The sequence below is a fragment of the Cetorhinus maximus genome, chromosome 25, assembly GCF_964194155.1.
Source record: "Cetorhinus maximus chromosome 25, sCetMax3.hap1.1, whole genome shotgun sequence".
Classification (NCBI taxonomy): domain Eukaryota; kingdom Metazoa; phylum Chordata; class Chondrichthyes; order Lamniformes; family Cetorhinidae; genus Cetorhinus; species Cetorhinus maximus.
This window is the reverse complement of record NC_135903.1, coordinates 42,634,391-42,652,408: the sequence shown is the minus strand read 5'-3', so window position 1 is coordinate 42,652,408 and position 18,018 is coordinate 42,634,391. Positions and strand designations below refer to the sequence as shown.

The 18,018-nt window shown below is 43.9% G+C and overlaps 1 protein-coding gene across 1 annotated transcript in view; it reads left to right on the top strand.

Annotated features, from left to right (window-relative positions):
* Positions 1–742: 742 nt before the first annotated feature.
* The window catches only part of kcnh6a (potassium voltage-gated channel, subfamily H (eag-related), member 6a), a 215,063-nt gene continuing 197,787 nt past the window's right edge, over positions 743–18,018 (top strand). Inside the window, exon 1 of the mRNA XM_078529856.1 lies at positions 743–1,353. Coding sequence (XP_078385982.1) covers positions 1,278–1,353 — 76 coding nt within the window. The 5' untranslated portion in view covers positions 743–1,277. The remainder of the gene's footprint in view (positions 1,354–18,018) is intronic.

Below are 18,018 nucleotides of genomic sequence, written 5' to 3'. Positions count from 1 at the left end.
TTTGATGGGGACAGTGTAGAGGGAGATTTACTCTGTATCTAACCCCATACTGTACCTGTCCTGGGAGTGTTTGATGGGGACAGTGTAGAGGGAGATTTACTCTGTATCTAACCCTGTGCTGTACCTGTCCTGGGAGTGTTTGATGGGTACAGTGTAGAGGGAGCTTTACTCTGTATCTAAACCCGTGCTGTACCTGTCCGGGGAGTGTTTGATGGGGACAGTGTAGAGGGAGCTTTACTCTGTATCTAACCCCGTGCTGTACCTGTCCGGGGAGTGTTTGGTGGGGACACTGGATGATTGAGTTGGAAATAGTTCCATTCCCTCGCACTGATATCCTTCACCTTCTGAGCTCAAATTTCACAGGAAGGCTAATTTTCAAACACATGTAAGTTTAGACACATTCCATCCTCCCCCCCACCCCTGAAATCTGTGGTATTTTGAATGGAGAGAGTTTGAAGAATTAAAGGTGAACTGTCTTCATGAGGAGTGTTGACAGATGTACCCCTGTTTCGGGCTGGGAAAGGTGCACCCTGTGGAATTTCATGACAAGAATCTGATGCCCAGGTACTAATTCCTCACAGATTTGCAAAGACCCATGTCTTTTTCCATGTGGACTGTTCCCCTTTAAACTGACTCTGGTGTGACCTTGGTTTGACCCACCCCCCCTTTCCTCACAGCAACCTTCCAGGGGGAAGATCATCTGCTCAGAATTTGGAGTGTGTGTTTTACAAGTAATCCACTTGCAGAACCTTCCCCTGGAGGCTGTTGAATTACATCCTTCAGGAGAAATGAGAACAAGCAGAAGCCGGGACTGCAATGATGATTAATTGGTGTACAACCCTAAATGTGGCCTGTGCAGCACCTACCCTCGTGTGTCACTCATTCTTGCTGTCCCTCCAGGCAGCTATTCGAGTGTAAGGGTTTAATTGATGTCTTTATTTTCAATCCTTTTTAAACTGGAGAGTGTCTTTGTGTCTTTAATTAGCAGTGATTCCTTCCCCTGTTGTTGCTGTTTCCCCACCCACCCCCCTGATCTCCCTCTGTCTCTGTCTGTCTGGAATGAGGGGTTTGATCCTGTTGTCTGTGTTTGGGAGGTGACAGGGATGATGGAGCTTGGATTTCCCTGGAGCCGGGTGTCTTGGTAACAGTGAGCTAGCTGCTGGAGGGCGTGTTTCCCCCTCTACACACCCCGCACAGAAAGGGATGGGACACGGAGCCGGAGACAATGTGCCGGGTGCGAAGAATTAGCGGCTAAATCGCAGACCTTTGCCGACAAGATGCCGGTTCGCAGGGGCCATGTCGCCCCCCAGAACACCTACCTGGACACCATCATCCGCAAGTTCGAGGTGCAGAGTAAGTGGCGATCTCTGTAAAAGCTGCTCCTGCTCCTGGCCAGAGCCGGGGGGCCTGGGGGGGCTGTGCCGGGGCTGGGACAATAACCTGAACCAGTCTGTAATCTCCCGGGGAGAAGGGAGAGGGATCCTGTGGGTGCCGGGATCCTGTGGATCTCCGGCTGTTGCCCAGAGCCCCGTGTGGAGACGGGATCCAGTTAATGGAAACTGACGCCAGTGCGGTTCCTCCTGACTGTGAGGGTGGTGCCGGCGCAGTCATAATATACACACATTATACACACATTATACATACATATATATATAGACACACTACACACACACATTATACATACATATATATATAGACACACTACCCAAACACTACACTACACTTACACACATTATACATACATATATATATAGACACACTACACACACACACATTATACATACATATATATAATATATACACACTACACTACATTATACATATATATATATACACACTACACTTATACACATTATACATACACATATATATATATATATATACACACACTACACACACACTACACTACACTTACACACATTATACATACATATATATATACACACACTACACACACACTATACTACACTTACACACATTATGCATACATATATATATACACACACACTACACTACACTTACATACATTATACATACATATATATATACACACACACTACACACACACTACACTACACTTACACACATTATACATACATATATATATACACACACACTACACTACACTTACACACATTATACATACATATATATATACACACACTACACTTACACACATTATACATACATATATATATAGACACACTACACACACACATTATACATACATATATATATATATACACACACTACACACACACTACACTACACTTACACACATTATGCATACATATATATATACACACACACTACACTACACTTACATACATTATACATACATATATATATACACACACACTACACACACACTACACTACACTTACACACATTATACATACATATATATATACACACACACTACACTACACTTACATACATTATACATACATATATATATACACACACACTACACTACACTTACACACATTATACATACATATATATACACACACTACACTACACACACACTACACTACACTACACTTACACATATTATACATATATATATATACACTACACACATTATACATATATATATATACACACACTACACTACACTTACACACATTATACATACATATATATATATACACGCACTACACACACACACACTACACTTACACACATCATACATACATATATATACACACACACACTACACACATTATACATACATATATATATATACACACACACACTACACTTACACACATTATACATACATATATATATACACACACTACACACACACATTATACACACATATATATATACACACACACACTACACACACATTATACATACACATATATATACACACACACACTACACACACACATTATACATACATATATATATATACACACACACTACACACACACATTATACATATATATATACACACACTACACACACACATTATACATTCATATATATATACACACACACTACACACACGCATTATACATACACACATATATATATACACACATTATACATACATATATATATACACACACCACACACACACTACACTTACACACATTATACATACATATATATATATACACACTACACACACACACACTACACTTACACACATTATACATACATATATATATACACACACACTACACTACACTTACACACATTATACATACATATATATATATATACACACCACACACACACACACTACACTTACACACATTATACATACGTATATATATACACACACACTACACTACACTACATTATACACACACACATATATATATATACACACTACACACACACACACTACACTTACACACATTATACATACATATATATATATACACACACACACTACACTACACTTACACACATTATACATACATATATATATACACACACACTACACTACACTTACACACATTATACATACACATATATATATATACACACACTACACTACACTTACACACATTATACATACTATATATATACACACACACTACACACACACACACTACACACATTATACATATATATATACACACACTACACTACACTTACACACATTATACATACATATATATATATAGACACACACTACACACACACTACACTACACTTACACACATTATACATATATATATATATATAGACACACATACACATTCTGACACAAACTCTCGCCTTCTCGCGTTCACACAGCTACTGTTGCCCTATTGTTCTATCCCTGCCAAATTTGCTGTGTTGGGATGGGGAATCAATTCCCCCCCAGTCCCGGACAGCAGGAATGCAGTTACTGGGCTGACAATCAGGGAAGAATTTCACAACTGAATGTTATTAAATGAATAAACAACCTGTTTTACAGTGATTCTACTCAGCATTTTAAGTACTCCTCTTCCTCTGTGACCCTCCCCTAGTTACAGGCAGGAGTGCGTTGTCAATGATATTTAGATTATAATGAAAAAAATGCATTTAAATAGCGGTTTTGTGACTTCAGTTCATCCCAAAAGCACTTTACTGCCAATGAAGTAGTTTTGAAGTGTAGTCATCGTGACAATGTAGGAAATGTGGCAGCCAATCTGAGCTCCTACTAACAGCAATATGATTATGACTGCTAATTAGTTTTAGTGATGAAGGATAAATATTAGCCAGGGCACCAGGGAACCTCAGCTTTTCTTTGAAAACTGCCATCTGACCTTGTGCATTCACCCAAGATCTTGATTTAATCCTCATCCAAAAGGCAGCACTCTGCTGAAATGTCTTCCTAGAGTATGTGTTTCTGTCTCTGGCATGGGTCTTGAACATACAACCTTCTAACTCAGAAACAAGAGTGCTCTCACTGTATCACAGCTGACACCTTAATGACAGCCCATCAAACATGTTTACATTGAGGAGATGGCTTGAGCTTTCTGTTGGGAAACGTTTCTAATAAAACTCTGAACGTGTCTTGAGATCTTCCAATGTACCCAAGTGTTTGGGGCATTGGTAACAGGTTCCACTGAGTGAAATGTCTGATCTTTATCCCTTTTTTGGCTCTGCATCATCTTTGAGCCGAAAGACATGGGCAGTCTGCACTCAGGGCCTCCTCCTCTAGGACGCAGGAGATTCAGGATAGTCTGACACCGCCATTTCTGACAATGGAAGGAGTGAGCAGCGTGTGACTGATGGATTTGGCCCGAAACCTCCCCCAGTTTGACCCACCTGGGATATGGTTCTCAGAGTTCCCTTTAGAATATTGTCCAAAGAGCCAGTCAGCAGCTGTGAGACTAGACAGTGATTGTCAGCCACGATTCAACTCTGGCTTGGGGGCATACACCCTGATCACACGCTATCGCACATATAGTGAAGCTCACTGAATAGGGATCAGGACTGGGAATCCTAGCTGATATTTTTCCTCTGAGCCCCTTAGTCCCTCCACCCCATGCACAGAGGGACTAAAGTCCATTTGAATATCCCAGATTAAACCAGTAGAGAGGGGGAATGGATCCTGCACCCTCCCAGGTTTTGTATAGTTCCAGAGTGTCCCAGGAGGAAAGGGGTGTTGGATTTAAGGAATTTAAAAAAATTCCATTTACAATATCAATAGATTTGAATATAATATTTTATGTTGACTTGAAACCTTGCTGTTATTTGATGTGTTAGTCACAAGAGGCTCTGGGAAGAATTGCACTTGATAATATTTTCTAAAACAAATAATTAATCACCTCAAATTGCATGAGTCACCAGAGATTTACTCACCATTACTGTACCCCAGTACTGGACTCCAGGTAGCTTCCTTAAAATTGTGTGCACTCCCCTCCTACCCATCAGCCAGCACTAATCAGAGTAACACCAGGTTATACAGAGAAGGAGATTATTGGCTTATTCTCCAGTGTGTGTTCGGTTATCTGGCCATGTGTAGAACAGCAGGAATGGCATTTTCTATTGGCAGCAGTACCTTGAGATAGGGAGAGGAAACTGAGGCATGACTTCTGCTCCTGAGCCCTTATCCAAGTAATGTTGACTTGATGTTAAGTGTGGACAGAGATCAGAATCTACCATGATGCCTCCCCTTGGTAAATGCTATGCTGATAGGCTGACATGTGAAGAATGTGATTCGTGTGCTATACTGATGTGTTTCTACAGCCCAGCAAGAGACAGCGCCATAAGGAGAGAGCATGAGTGAAAACTAGAAACACAACCTGTATCCGCAGTCATTGCTGTCAGTGACCCCCAGTTCTTTACTGTGTTTCCCAAGTTAGGAAATGTTTGTTTAATTATTGTTCAACAAATAAAGAAAATAATAAAATACTGCAAGCCCGGCCCCACATTCACTAACATCTGATTTTTGGACTCATTCTGTCTATCAAAATAACCTGTAAGAATAGGAAGATTTATATTCATATAGCACCGTTCATGACCTGGGGATGTCCCAAAACATTTTACAGCCAGCTTTTTGAAATGTAGCTAACGCATCAGCCAATTTGCACACAGCAAGCTCTCACAACAGCAATGTGACTGTGACCAGGCGCTTTGTTCTTGTGATGTTGTTTGAGGGATAAAAATTGCCCAGGAGAACTCCCCTGCTCTTCAAATAACACCATGAGACTTATTACATTCCACCTGAGAGGGCATACAGGGCCTTATGTAAAAGAACCTCTGACAGTGCAGCACTCCCTCCATATTGCATTTGAGTTTCAACCTTAATTGTGTGCTCAAGTCTCAAGAGTGGGATTCGAAACCATGACCTTCTGACCCAGACACAAGAGTGCTACAGACTAAACCACAACGGACATGGGAACAGGGCTGTTGTGTTCTACTGAGTGGAGCACGTAGTCATGGTTAACATGGTTGAACAGTTTTAATTAAGTAAGCTAATCAGCTGATATTATGGCAGAATTTGCATTACAAAACAGGTGCTATCTTTAATTTCCTGAGTTAGTCAGGAAGCTGAAGCTGTCTTTCTCCTCACTCCACAACTGCCACTGCTCATTTCCCCCTGACGGAGATGTTTAAGGTTGAGCCAGTCACTGGGAAGGAACTCCGGCTCTGTCTGTGCTAAATGAGCTGGCATTAGCTGACACAGATACGGAGCTCCAAGAACTAGGCCCTGAACCCTGGTACTGAGGAAGAGGCGATCAGCCCCAATTCCTGCTCCTGATTCCTACACAGTGAACCCTGGTATAAAGAGCAGCCTGACAGGTAGCTCATCTCTTGCTGCACAGGGTGTGCATGTGGTGTCATCAAGATTGGGCTCAGCAATGATGCTCCACACAGTTGAATAGTTTGCAGGTACAGGCTGTCTGAGTCTCTTTGTGTCAACTTGCATTTGTAAAGCGCCTTTAACAGTAAAATTTCCCAAGCCATTTCCAGAAATGCTATCAGATAAGTTTAACGTGAAGCCACATAATCAGATATTGGGACGTTGGCCAAAAGCTTTGTCAGAGCGTGTGGTAACCCGATGTGTAATATACCTTTAAGAAGAATGTAATAATGGAAGATCACATGATTTTAGTATTCAATAGCAGAGTAGCGATAGCAGGGCTACCTGAGCAGTCAGTAGTCTATAGTTAGTGTCTGTAATGGAGAGACAGGGTTTGAGATGAAAGCACAAGTGTAGCTGCTGAGTTCCTTTGTAAATAAATAGAATGTGTTCTACGTAAGAACCATCTACTGATCTACTCTGTTTATAGTACCAACTTGGTCATCCCGAAATAAGTGTGCAATCCGGATCCATAAGCCCAACCAAACTAGTGACCAGGATCAACAGAGTGGTAGGTTTTAAGGAGCATCTTTACAGAGGAGAGAGATGTGGAGAGGTTAAGGAAGGGAATTCCAGAGCTTAGGGCCGAGGCATTTGAAAGCACAGCCCATGGTGGCACAATTAAAATCGGGGATGCTCAGGAGGCTAGACTTGGAGGAACGCAGATATCTTGGAAGGTAGTAGGGCTGGAGGAGGTTACAGAAAAAAGGAGGAGTGAAGCTATGGAGTTTAGGTAGTGGAGCCCTGCATTCCAAGACGGCCGTATGTGAAAAGGATCAGAACCTCAGGAGAACAAAAAACACATTAGTAAAATGGAGATGTGACCAGCAAAGAATGCCAGCATGACGGCAGGATATTGATGATGAAATATTGATAACATATTGATAACAGGATATTGATGGCAGCAGCAAGACCATTCCATAGGATCTCAGTTCCAGTTACTGGTACAGTTTAGGTTAGCACTATGTCTGTCAGTGCTTGCACTAACTGTACCACCCAGCTAACTGCACTCAGTGCCTTACATGTCCTCTGAGATTGGCACTGCCATCAGTATTGATTGTCCCCCTGCCAGTGCCCCCAAGTTAGGGAGATGTCTCTGTTCCCCCAGTTCTATTTCAAATGAAAATCCAGGCTCCTATTTGATTTGTCATAACTCTACCCGTGTGTGAGTGATTGGATTACATATTTTTGTGTAAACCTGTTTTTAGTGGATGGTACAGAGACCTCTGCAAACATGGGGTCACCTGGCGTATTGTGTCCAATTCTGGTGAACACTTGAGGAAGGATGTCAAGGCCTTAGTGAGGGTACAGCAGAGATTTACTAGAATGGTATCAGGGATGAGGGAGGTCTTGTGGCTCAGTGGGTGGTGCCTCTGAACCAGAAGTTCGGGCTTCAAGACCCACTCCAGAACTGTTAGCCATGGACGGAACATATATGATGTGGCCAAAAATGTTGATAGTCAGCCTGCTAATCCTTCCAACATGCCCCTGACAGGCAATAAGAGCGGGAGAGGTTCCTGTTCTGCCCATGCTTGACGCAAAGTGGTGCCCTCAGGCTGTAATCACTTGGCTCTCTCTGAAACAGAGAGAAATACCTCCACTCCCTGGCAAACTAGGGTTAATTGCAGGTGGATGATACTGGGGTTGAGGGATTTCAGTTATGTGGAGAGACTGGAGAAGTTCTTTTGGCAAAAAAGGTGAGGGGGAGAGTTAATGGAGATGTTCAAAATAATGATGGATTTTGAAAGAGTAGATAGGATGAAGCTGTTTCCACAGGCAGGAAGATTGTTAACCAGAGAAGACAGATTTAAGATAATTGGCAAAAAATCCAGAGATGTGGGGAGATGAGGATATTTTTTATGTACACTTGAGTGGAGCGTAAACTGGGCCAAATGTCCTTCTCTGTCCTGTCCATTTTGTAATTTGAGTTGCAATCTTGAATGCACTGCCTGAAAGGGTGGTGGAAGATGTTTCAATAGTAAATTTCAAAGCCGAATTGGATATATATTAAAAAAGACAAAACATTGCAGAGCTGTGGAGAAAGAGCAGGGGATTGTAACTAATTGAACAACTCTTGCAATCACAGACATGATGGGCCAAATGGCCTCTTTCTTTGCTGTGAAATATTATGATGCTGCTTTAAGAATGGTGGATTCTAGTGACAGGTCAATGCAACAGCATCTAATGACTGCCTCCCCCAAACTTTTCCTAATTCAACAATTCTGAAAAATCCATTATGCCTCAAATGTTTTTAATCGTAATTAATTAATTAAATCCTAATTAATTAATGCTCTTACCAGGGTTATCTTTGCATAGCACGCATTCGGTGAAGTTACCCGGTTGGGGGGTGCGGTGGGGGAGACCGTGATGTGAGGTACATTTTATATTTCTACTTCTGACAAACTCGCTGTGATATTAAAATCTCAATTATACTCGCAGCATGCTTCCCGTGGAAGGTTCTGTAATATGATTCGGATTGCTATTTCCTGAAATTGCCTGTTTGTGGATTCAGACTGTCTGAATACAACTCCTGCAATGCACCACTATAAATTGAGCCAGTGACAAAGTTCTGATGAGTTACAAAGTCGAAATTCCGGCTTTCCCAATTCGGGCAAGTCGAGGCACAAGGGGATGGGAGGAGGTGAGTTCCTCAAGTTCTGTCTGCTTATGACTTCATTGTTCATATGTGCACAAATGTTGGGGTTTTTATGCTAGATCACCTTCAGGATTCAGCTTCATCAGCTCTCTCATAACTGGGCCACGTGTCCCCTATGAACTGGAGAGTTACCTTATTCTGCCCAAAATCTAGATAAATGTAGCAAGACCCAGGGGTTGAGAAGAGAATCTCTCTCCTTCCCACTGGATTCCACTTAGTACAGTACATCACTTGTCACTACAGATGCTTCTTAATTTCAATAGGCAGACTGAATTTAAAAAAAACCACAACGTGCATTTATATAGCACCTTTCATGACCTCAGAATGTCCCAAAGTGTTTCACAGCGAATGAAGTATTTTTGAAGTGTAGCCACTGTTGTAATGCTGGAAACTAAGCAGCCAATTTGCACACAGCAAGCTCCCACAAACAACAATGAGATAATTGCCTGATAATCTGTTATGATGTGAGTTGAGAAATTTAATATTGGTCAGGATAGTGGGGAAAATTCCCTGCTTTTCTTAAAAATAGCAGCATGGGATCTTTTACCTCCACTGGGAGGGCGGACAGGGCCTCAGTTTAATGTCTCATCTGAAAGACGGCATCTCTGACAGTGCAGCACTCCCTTATTACTGCACTGAGTGTCAGCCTGGATTATAGGTTCAAGTCTCTGAAGTGGGACTTCACCTTCTGATTCTGAAGCAAGAGCGCTATTTCTGAGCCATGTCTGACACCTACACTATTTCAGTTCTATAAATGAACAGACAGTTTATGTAACATGAAGCAGTAAATGAGCTTAATCCAGAACAAGCAGGATATTCATGGTAATTACACATTTTATTCTGTTCTTCAAAATTTTGAAGACATTCAAAGAAGCACTAAGAAGTAACTTGCACTTCCCTCAATTTAGTCTACTGCATTCGTTACTCCCAATGCGGTTTCCTCTACATTGGAGAGACCAAACGCAGACTGGGTGACCGCTTTGCGGAACATCTTCGGTCTGTCCGCAAGCATTACCCAGAACTCCCTGTCGCTTGCCATTTCAACACTCCACCCTGCTCTCATGCCCACATGTCCATCCTTGGCTTGCTGCATTGTTCCAGTGAAGCTCAACGCAAACTGGAGGAACAGCACCTCATCTTCCGACTAGGCACTTTACAGCCTTCCGGACTGAATATTGAGCTCAACAATTTTAGATCATGAACTCTCTCCTCCATCCCCACCCTCTTTCTGATTTTCCCACTCCTTTTTGTTTTTTCCACTAATTTATATAGATTTTTCTTTTCCCACCTATTTCCATTATTTTTAAATGTATTTCCATCCATTGTTTAATCTCTACCTTTTAGCCTATTTCGATCCCTTCCCCCCACCCCACCCCCACTAGGGCTATCTGTACCTTGCTCGTCCTGTTTTCTACCCTTAATTAGCACAATCCTTAGATAATATCACTACCTTCAACACCTCTTTGTCCTTTTGTCTGTGACATCTTTTGGTTATCTCCACCTATCACTGGCCCTCTATCCAGCTCTACCTGTTCCACCACCCCCCCCCCCCCCCCCCCCCCCCGCCACACCTTAAACTAGCTTATATTTCACCCCTTTTCTAGTTTTCCTTAGTTCTGTTGAAGGGTCATGCAGATTCGAAACGTTAACTGTGTTCTTCTCCACAGATGCTGCCAGACCTGCTGAGTTTTTCCAGGTATTTTTGTTTTTGTTAAAGATGCACTAACCCTTGGTGTACAGTTCATCCACATAACATGGCCACTTACTTCTGACCTGGTGAAATATCAGTAGGCAGTTTCTGACTGGCCTTGTATCCCTAATGACTTCAGAATGACAGCGGCCGTCTGCAATTGGAAGCTCAGGGTCACTGACCTGTCCATCAAAGAATCAATGGTCACACGTCTCTTGTAGATTTCAACCATCCTTTACCCTGGACACACTCTCAATCAAACCCCAAAGAGACCACTCCCTCAGAATTTCAATCACACAAGACATTTGAATTAAAATGACTTGATCCATTTTTAAAATTATTTCACGGGATTTGTCTGTCACTGGCTAGGCCGGCATTTGTTGCCCATCCCTAATTGCTCTTGAAGTGGTGGTGGTGAGCTGCCATCTTGAACAGCTGCAGTCCATCTAAATTGATCTTTGTCAATGCTTTGAATGGTCTGCTCAGCAGTTTGCCATCAAAGTACAAGAGCAGCAATGAAGTCACACAAACCAAGGCCTTGCTGAAGTATGATTTTTGTCCTGAGGTGTGAAAATTAACCAGATTACAATGTGTTCTATGCAACTTGTAGAAATAGCTAACAATAACTGATCTTGATCCTGCATGTATCCAATAAGAGAACCTGCTTATGCTTAATAATTCAACTTAGATGAAAGTGTTTCTTTTTTGTCACAAGACTAAGGAACTATTCCTCCTGGATTTGGCAAGCTAGCAGTATTAATATAACCACACACAGGGCCTGAGCACTTAGTTCAACCACACCTAACATAACGAGACGACCCCTGGCCACCTATGTTTCACATAGGTGTGCCTAACAATAGTGCATTAAAGATACCCTCCATCGTGTTGTGTGGCAGTACCACCACGCTAAATGGGATAGATTTTAAACAGATCTAGCAACTCAACACTGAGTATGCATAAGGCGCTGTGGGCCATCAGCAGCAGCAGAATTGTACTCAAACACAATCCGTAACCTCATGGCCCAGCATATCCGCCACTTTACCATTATTTCAAGTCAGGTGATCAACCCTGATTCAATGAAGAGCACAGGAGCACATGGCAGGAGCAGTACCAGGCATACCTAAAAATGAGTTATCAATCTGGTGAAGCTACAACACAGGACTATTTGTGTGCCAAACAGCATAAGCAGCAAGCAATAGACAGAACTAAGCGATTCCACAACCAACGGATCAGGTCTAAGCTCTGCAGTCCTGCCACATCCAGTCGTGAATGGTGGTGGACAATTAAACAACTCACTGGAGGAGAAGCTTCCACAAATATCCCCATCCTCAATGATGGAGGAGCCCAGCACATCAGTGTAAAAGATAAGGCTGAAGCATTCACAACAATCTTTAGCCAGAAGTGCCGAGTGGATGATCCATCTCGGCCTCCTCTGGAGGTCCCCAGCATCACAGATGCCAGTCTTCAGCGAATTTGATTCACTCCACATGATATCAAGAAACAGCTGAAGGCACTGGATACTGCAAAGGCTATGAGCCCTGACAATATTCCGGCAATAGTACTGAAGACTTGTGCTCAGAACTTGTCGCGCCCCTAGCCAAGCTGTTCCAGTACAGCTACAACACTGGCTATGTGGAAAATTGCCCAGGTATGTCCTGTACACAAAAAGTAGGACAAATCCAACCCATCCAATTACCACCCCATCAGCCTACTCTCGATCGAGTAAAGAGTTGTAAGGGATCATCAACAGTGCTGTCAAGCAGCACTTACTTAGCAATAAAAAGCTCATTGACACTCAGTTTGGATTCCATTAGGGTCACTCAGCTTCAGACTTCATTATAGCCTTGGTTCAAACATGGACAAAAGATCTGAACTCCAGAAGTGAGTTGAGATTGTCATATGTAGCACAAAGGAAGATGGTCGTAGTTGGTGGAGGTTAATCATCTCAGTTCTAGGACATCACTGCAGGAGTTCCTCAGGGTAGTGTCCTCGGCACAACCATCTTCAGCTGCTTCACCAATGACCTTCCTTCCATTATAAGGTCAGAAGTTGGGGTGTTCGCTGGTGATTGTAAAATGTTCAGCACCATTCGTGACTCTTCAGATACTGAAGCAGTCCATGTCCAAATGCAGCAAGACCTGGACAATATCCAGGCTTGGGCTGACAAGAGACAAGTAACATTTGCACCACACAAGTGTCAGGCAATGACCATATCTTAAAAGAGAGAATCTAACCATTGCCCCATGACACTCAATGGCATTACATCACTGCATCACCCATTATCAACATCCTGGGGGTTACCATTGACCAGAAACTGAACTGGACTCAGCACATAAATACAGCGGCTACTAGAGCAGGTCAGAGGCTAGGAATCCTGCAGCAAGAAACTCACCTCCTGGCTCCCCAAAGCCTGTCCACCATCTACAAGGCACAAGTCAGGAGTGAGATGGAATTTCTCCCCACTTGCCTGGATGAGTGCAGCTCCTAAAACGCTCAAGAAGCTTGACACCATCCAGGACAAAGTAACCCATTTGACTGGCACCACTTCTGCAGACAGTCACTCCCTCCACCACTGATGCACAGTGGCAGCAGTGTGTACCATCAGATGCACTACAGAAACTCACCAAGGCTCCTTAGGCAGCACCTTCCAAACCCATGAACACTACTATCTAGAAGAAGGGCAGCAGATACATGGGAACATCACCACCTGGAAGTTCCCCTCCAAGCCACTCACCATCCTGACTTGCAAATATATCGGCGTTCCTTCACTGTCACTGGGTCAAAATCCTGGAAATCCTTTCCTAACAGCACTGTGGGTGTACCCACACCACATGGACTGCAGCGGTTCAAGAAGGCGGCTTACCACCACCTTCTCAAGGACAATTAGGGATGGACAACAAATGCTGGCCTGACCAGTGATGCCCACATTCCGTAAAATGAATTTTTAAAATTGTATTTGCTGGTTAAAATTCAAAACAGTTTGAGAAGTGTACACTATTTAATCTTGTAGCACTAAACCTTAAAAGTGACCCTGCCCCCCCCACCCCCCATGCTCTCCAGTCTCCCCCCAACACAAGTTACCACACCCTTCTTTCATTCACTCCAACCCCCGCCCCCCCCCACCCACCCCCACCGTCCACCCTCCAACCCCCCGCCCATCCAACTTCCTTCCAACCACCCCCCAGCCTGCCCATCCAACCCCACGTGCACCCACCGCACCCGCGTTGTGGTTTTTATGGTGGGCTTTTCAGAATAACACTCAGACCCACGAAGCTGCCTGAAGGTCAGAAGCAGCAGCGCAGCAACTCGGTGAAACTGGCCTGCCGGACCGGCCTTAAAAAACCGGAACTCCCAGCCTGACTCTTCCGGGTTTTTATTAAAGCTCAGGCCTGAAGCCCTGGCTGCTCAGGCTGGATGGCTTGAGAACTCCATTTGAAACACTGAGCCCAAGCACCCCCACTAGGTCCCGGGCAGTGGTGTTTGGCACTGTCTGCACCCCCGTGCCCCCCTCCTAGGCCTCGACCTTAGGGAGTGGGGGGTAGTGGTAGTGCGAGAGAGAGAGTGCTGGGGGGCAGAATGGGTTTTGGATTCCAGGCGAGGAAGCCCAAACAGGCCCCAACGCAGGGCATTCCCCAGAAAACATACCCCTCCTTGCTTTCCGCCCTTTCACCAACTTTGGTGAAAAATTGGCCTCCTCAACCTTTGACATTTTCCACCTCCCAGCTTTAATGGCAATGGAGGATTGAGGTCTTTAAGTGGCCACTAATTGGCCATTTAACGCCTTCAATCAGCCTAAGGGCAGGCAGGCAGTGGGCGCTTAACCCACCTATCCCCCGTATTATGGGCACCAGGTCGGGGGAAGGCAGTGGGCTACGCATCTATCACATTTTACAAGCCCCTGCCCCATCCCGCTCACCAAAAACACGGCCAGTGGAGTGGCCGTAAAATCCTACCCATGGTCTCTGGCCCTCGTCAGTAAAATTGCTCCCTGTTTGCACTCAAGTAAATTGAAGTCTGAAGTTCAAGTTAAGGGTGCCCAGTGTAAGTTTGTCAGAATTCTCAGTAGCTGAAGCACTGGGGATGAATTATGAATGCATTTGGATGGATGTAATCAATCAGTGTCCTGCACCAGCTCCAAATACGGAACTAATCTTTCAAGCTGTTGATGAAATGATCCACGTTCTGTATTAATGGCCTGAACTTCATGATCCCCAACAGCGGGGCCACTTAAGGGCTGTTTTCCACCCAGTCTTAATTTTTAGGCTGGCGAGAGGATTGAGCTTCCAGAGAAACCTGCAAAAGAACAGTTCCATCTCGGGTTGGGGGGGGTGCAGCCTCCATCAGAGGCCCCCTTAAGCCCCAGTGGCCTCTGGAATTCTCTCTCCCCCAAGACCCCGATCACCCGCTTCGCAGCCCCCCGGCCTTCCCCAGCCTCCCTGCCCTGTGAACCCTTGAACTTATCTGGGCCTCTGGTGCCCAGACTGAAGCTGCAACGTCCTCCTACATTTCTTCCTCTGTCCACGGTAGAGCTGTCACTACAGGGACTGGAGAGCTGTCGGCCAATCAGACTGGCCAGCCGCTCTCTAAGGCGGGGCTTCCTCCTGAGCGAGGGGTGGAAGTCCCACCTGCAGCCATTTTCTATTTTATTAATTCATGGGATATGGGCATTGCTGGCCAGGCCAGCATTTACGCTCATCCTAATTGCCCTAGTTCAGAGGGCATTGAAGAGTCAACCACATTGCTGTGGGTCTGGAGTCACATGTAGGCCAGACCAGGTAAGGACAGCAGATTTCCTTTCCTGAGGAACATTAATGAACTAGCTGGGTTTTTACAGCAATCGACAATGGTTTCGTGGTCATCATTAGACTTTTTTTAAACATTCAAATTCAACCATCTGTCATGGTATGATTTGAACCCAGGTCCCCAGAGCATTACTTTGAGTCCCCGGGTTACTACTCCACCGACAATATCACTACAGCATCGCCTGCCCTAACGCTCATTCGAGTGTGAAATAGCTGCGGAGCACTGAGACACCGGGGGATGTGTTCCCCACCAACTCTTTGGATAGCAGGAAGCGAGACCCTGCCATCCGAAAAATTCAGGCCCATGTTGTCTTTGAATTATTATGGTCAACTAGCGGAGTGAAGAATGTTGCCGTGGGGGAGCATTTGGGGAACAGTAATCCGAATATTAGGTTTCAAATAGTTATGGAACTGGACAAGGAATAATCAAACCTAAAAATACTTAACTGGGAGGAGGGTTAATTTCAATTGGATAAAAAGGAATCTGGTGAAGGTGAATTGTAATCAAAAGTTGAAAGGCAAGCGATTAATTGAACATGGGAGGCTTTCAAGAAGGAGGTAACTCAGATACAGTGTATTCCCATGAGAGACAAAGGAAAAACATCTGCAGCAAGAGATCATAAACACATAGAACACATAGAAACAAGGAACAGGAGTAGGCCATTCAGCCCTTCGAGCCTGCTCCGTCATTCAATATGACTGATCCTGTATCTCAACGCCTTATTCCCGTTTTCTCTCCATACCCCTGATGCCCCTAATATCCAAAAATTTATCAATTTCTTTCTTGAATATACTCAGTGACCCGGCCTCCACAGCCTCCGTGGTAGAGAATTCCACAGGTTGACCACCCTCTGAGTGAAGAAACTTTTCCTCATCTCCGCCCTAAATGGCCTACCCCATATCTTGAGACTGTGGCTCCTGGTTCTAGATTCCCCAACCAGGGGAAACGTCCTCCCTATATCCAGTCTGTCGAGTTAGAATTTTATACGTTTCAATCAGATCCCCTCTCATTCTTATGAACTCTAGTGAATACAGGCCCAGTCAGACCAATCTCTCCTCATACGACAGTCCTGCCATCCCCGGCATCAGCCTAGTGAACCTTCACTGCACTCCCTCTATGGCAAATATATCCTTTCTTAGGTAGGGAGACCAAAACTGCACACAATACTCCAGGTGTGGTCTCACCAAGGCCCTGTATAACTGCAGTAAAACACCTCTACTTCTGAACTCAAATCCTCTTGCAATGAAGGCCAACATATCATTTGCCTTCATAATTGCTTGCAGCACCTGCCTATTTACTTTCATTGACTGCTGTACAAGGACACCCAGATCCCTTTGTATGTCCATGTTTCCCAATATATCACCTTTTAAATAATACTCTGCCTTTCTGTTTTTCACACAGAAGTGTATAACTTCACATTCATACACGTTATACTGCATCTGCCATGTGTTTGCCCACACACTCAATTTGTCTAAATCACCCTGAAGCCTCCTGGCATCCACCTCACAATCCCGCCCAGTTTTGTGTCATCAGCAAACTTGGAAATATTACATTTGGTTCCCTCGTCCAAATCATTTATATATATTGTGAATAGTTGGGGCCCAAGCACTGATCCCTGCGGTACCCCACTAGTCACCATCTGCCACCCAGAAAAAGACCCATTTATTCCCACTCTCTGCTTCCGGTCGATCAACCAATTCTCAATCCATGCCAGTATATTACCCCCAATCCCAGGTGCTTTAATTTTGCCCACTAGCCTTTTATGTGGGACCTTATCAAAAGCCTTCTCCAAATCCAAATACACCACATCCACTGGTTCTCCCTTATCTATTTCACTAGTTACACCCTCTAAAAAACTCCAATGGATTAGTTAAGCATGATTTCCCTTTCATAAACCCATGCTGACTTTGTCTAATCCCATTAATGTTTTCCAAGTGTTCTATTACCATGCCTTTTATAATAGACCCTAGCATTTTCCCCACTAATGATGTTAGTCTAACTGGTCTATAATTCTCTGTTTTTTCTCTCTCTCCTTTTTTATATAGTGGGGTTACATTTGCCACCCTCCAA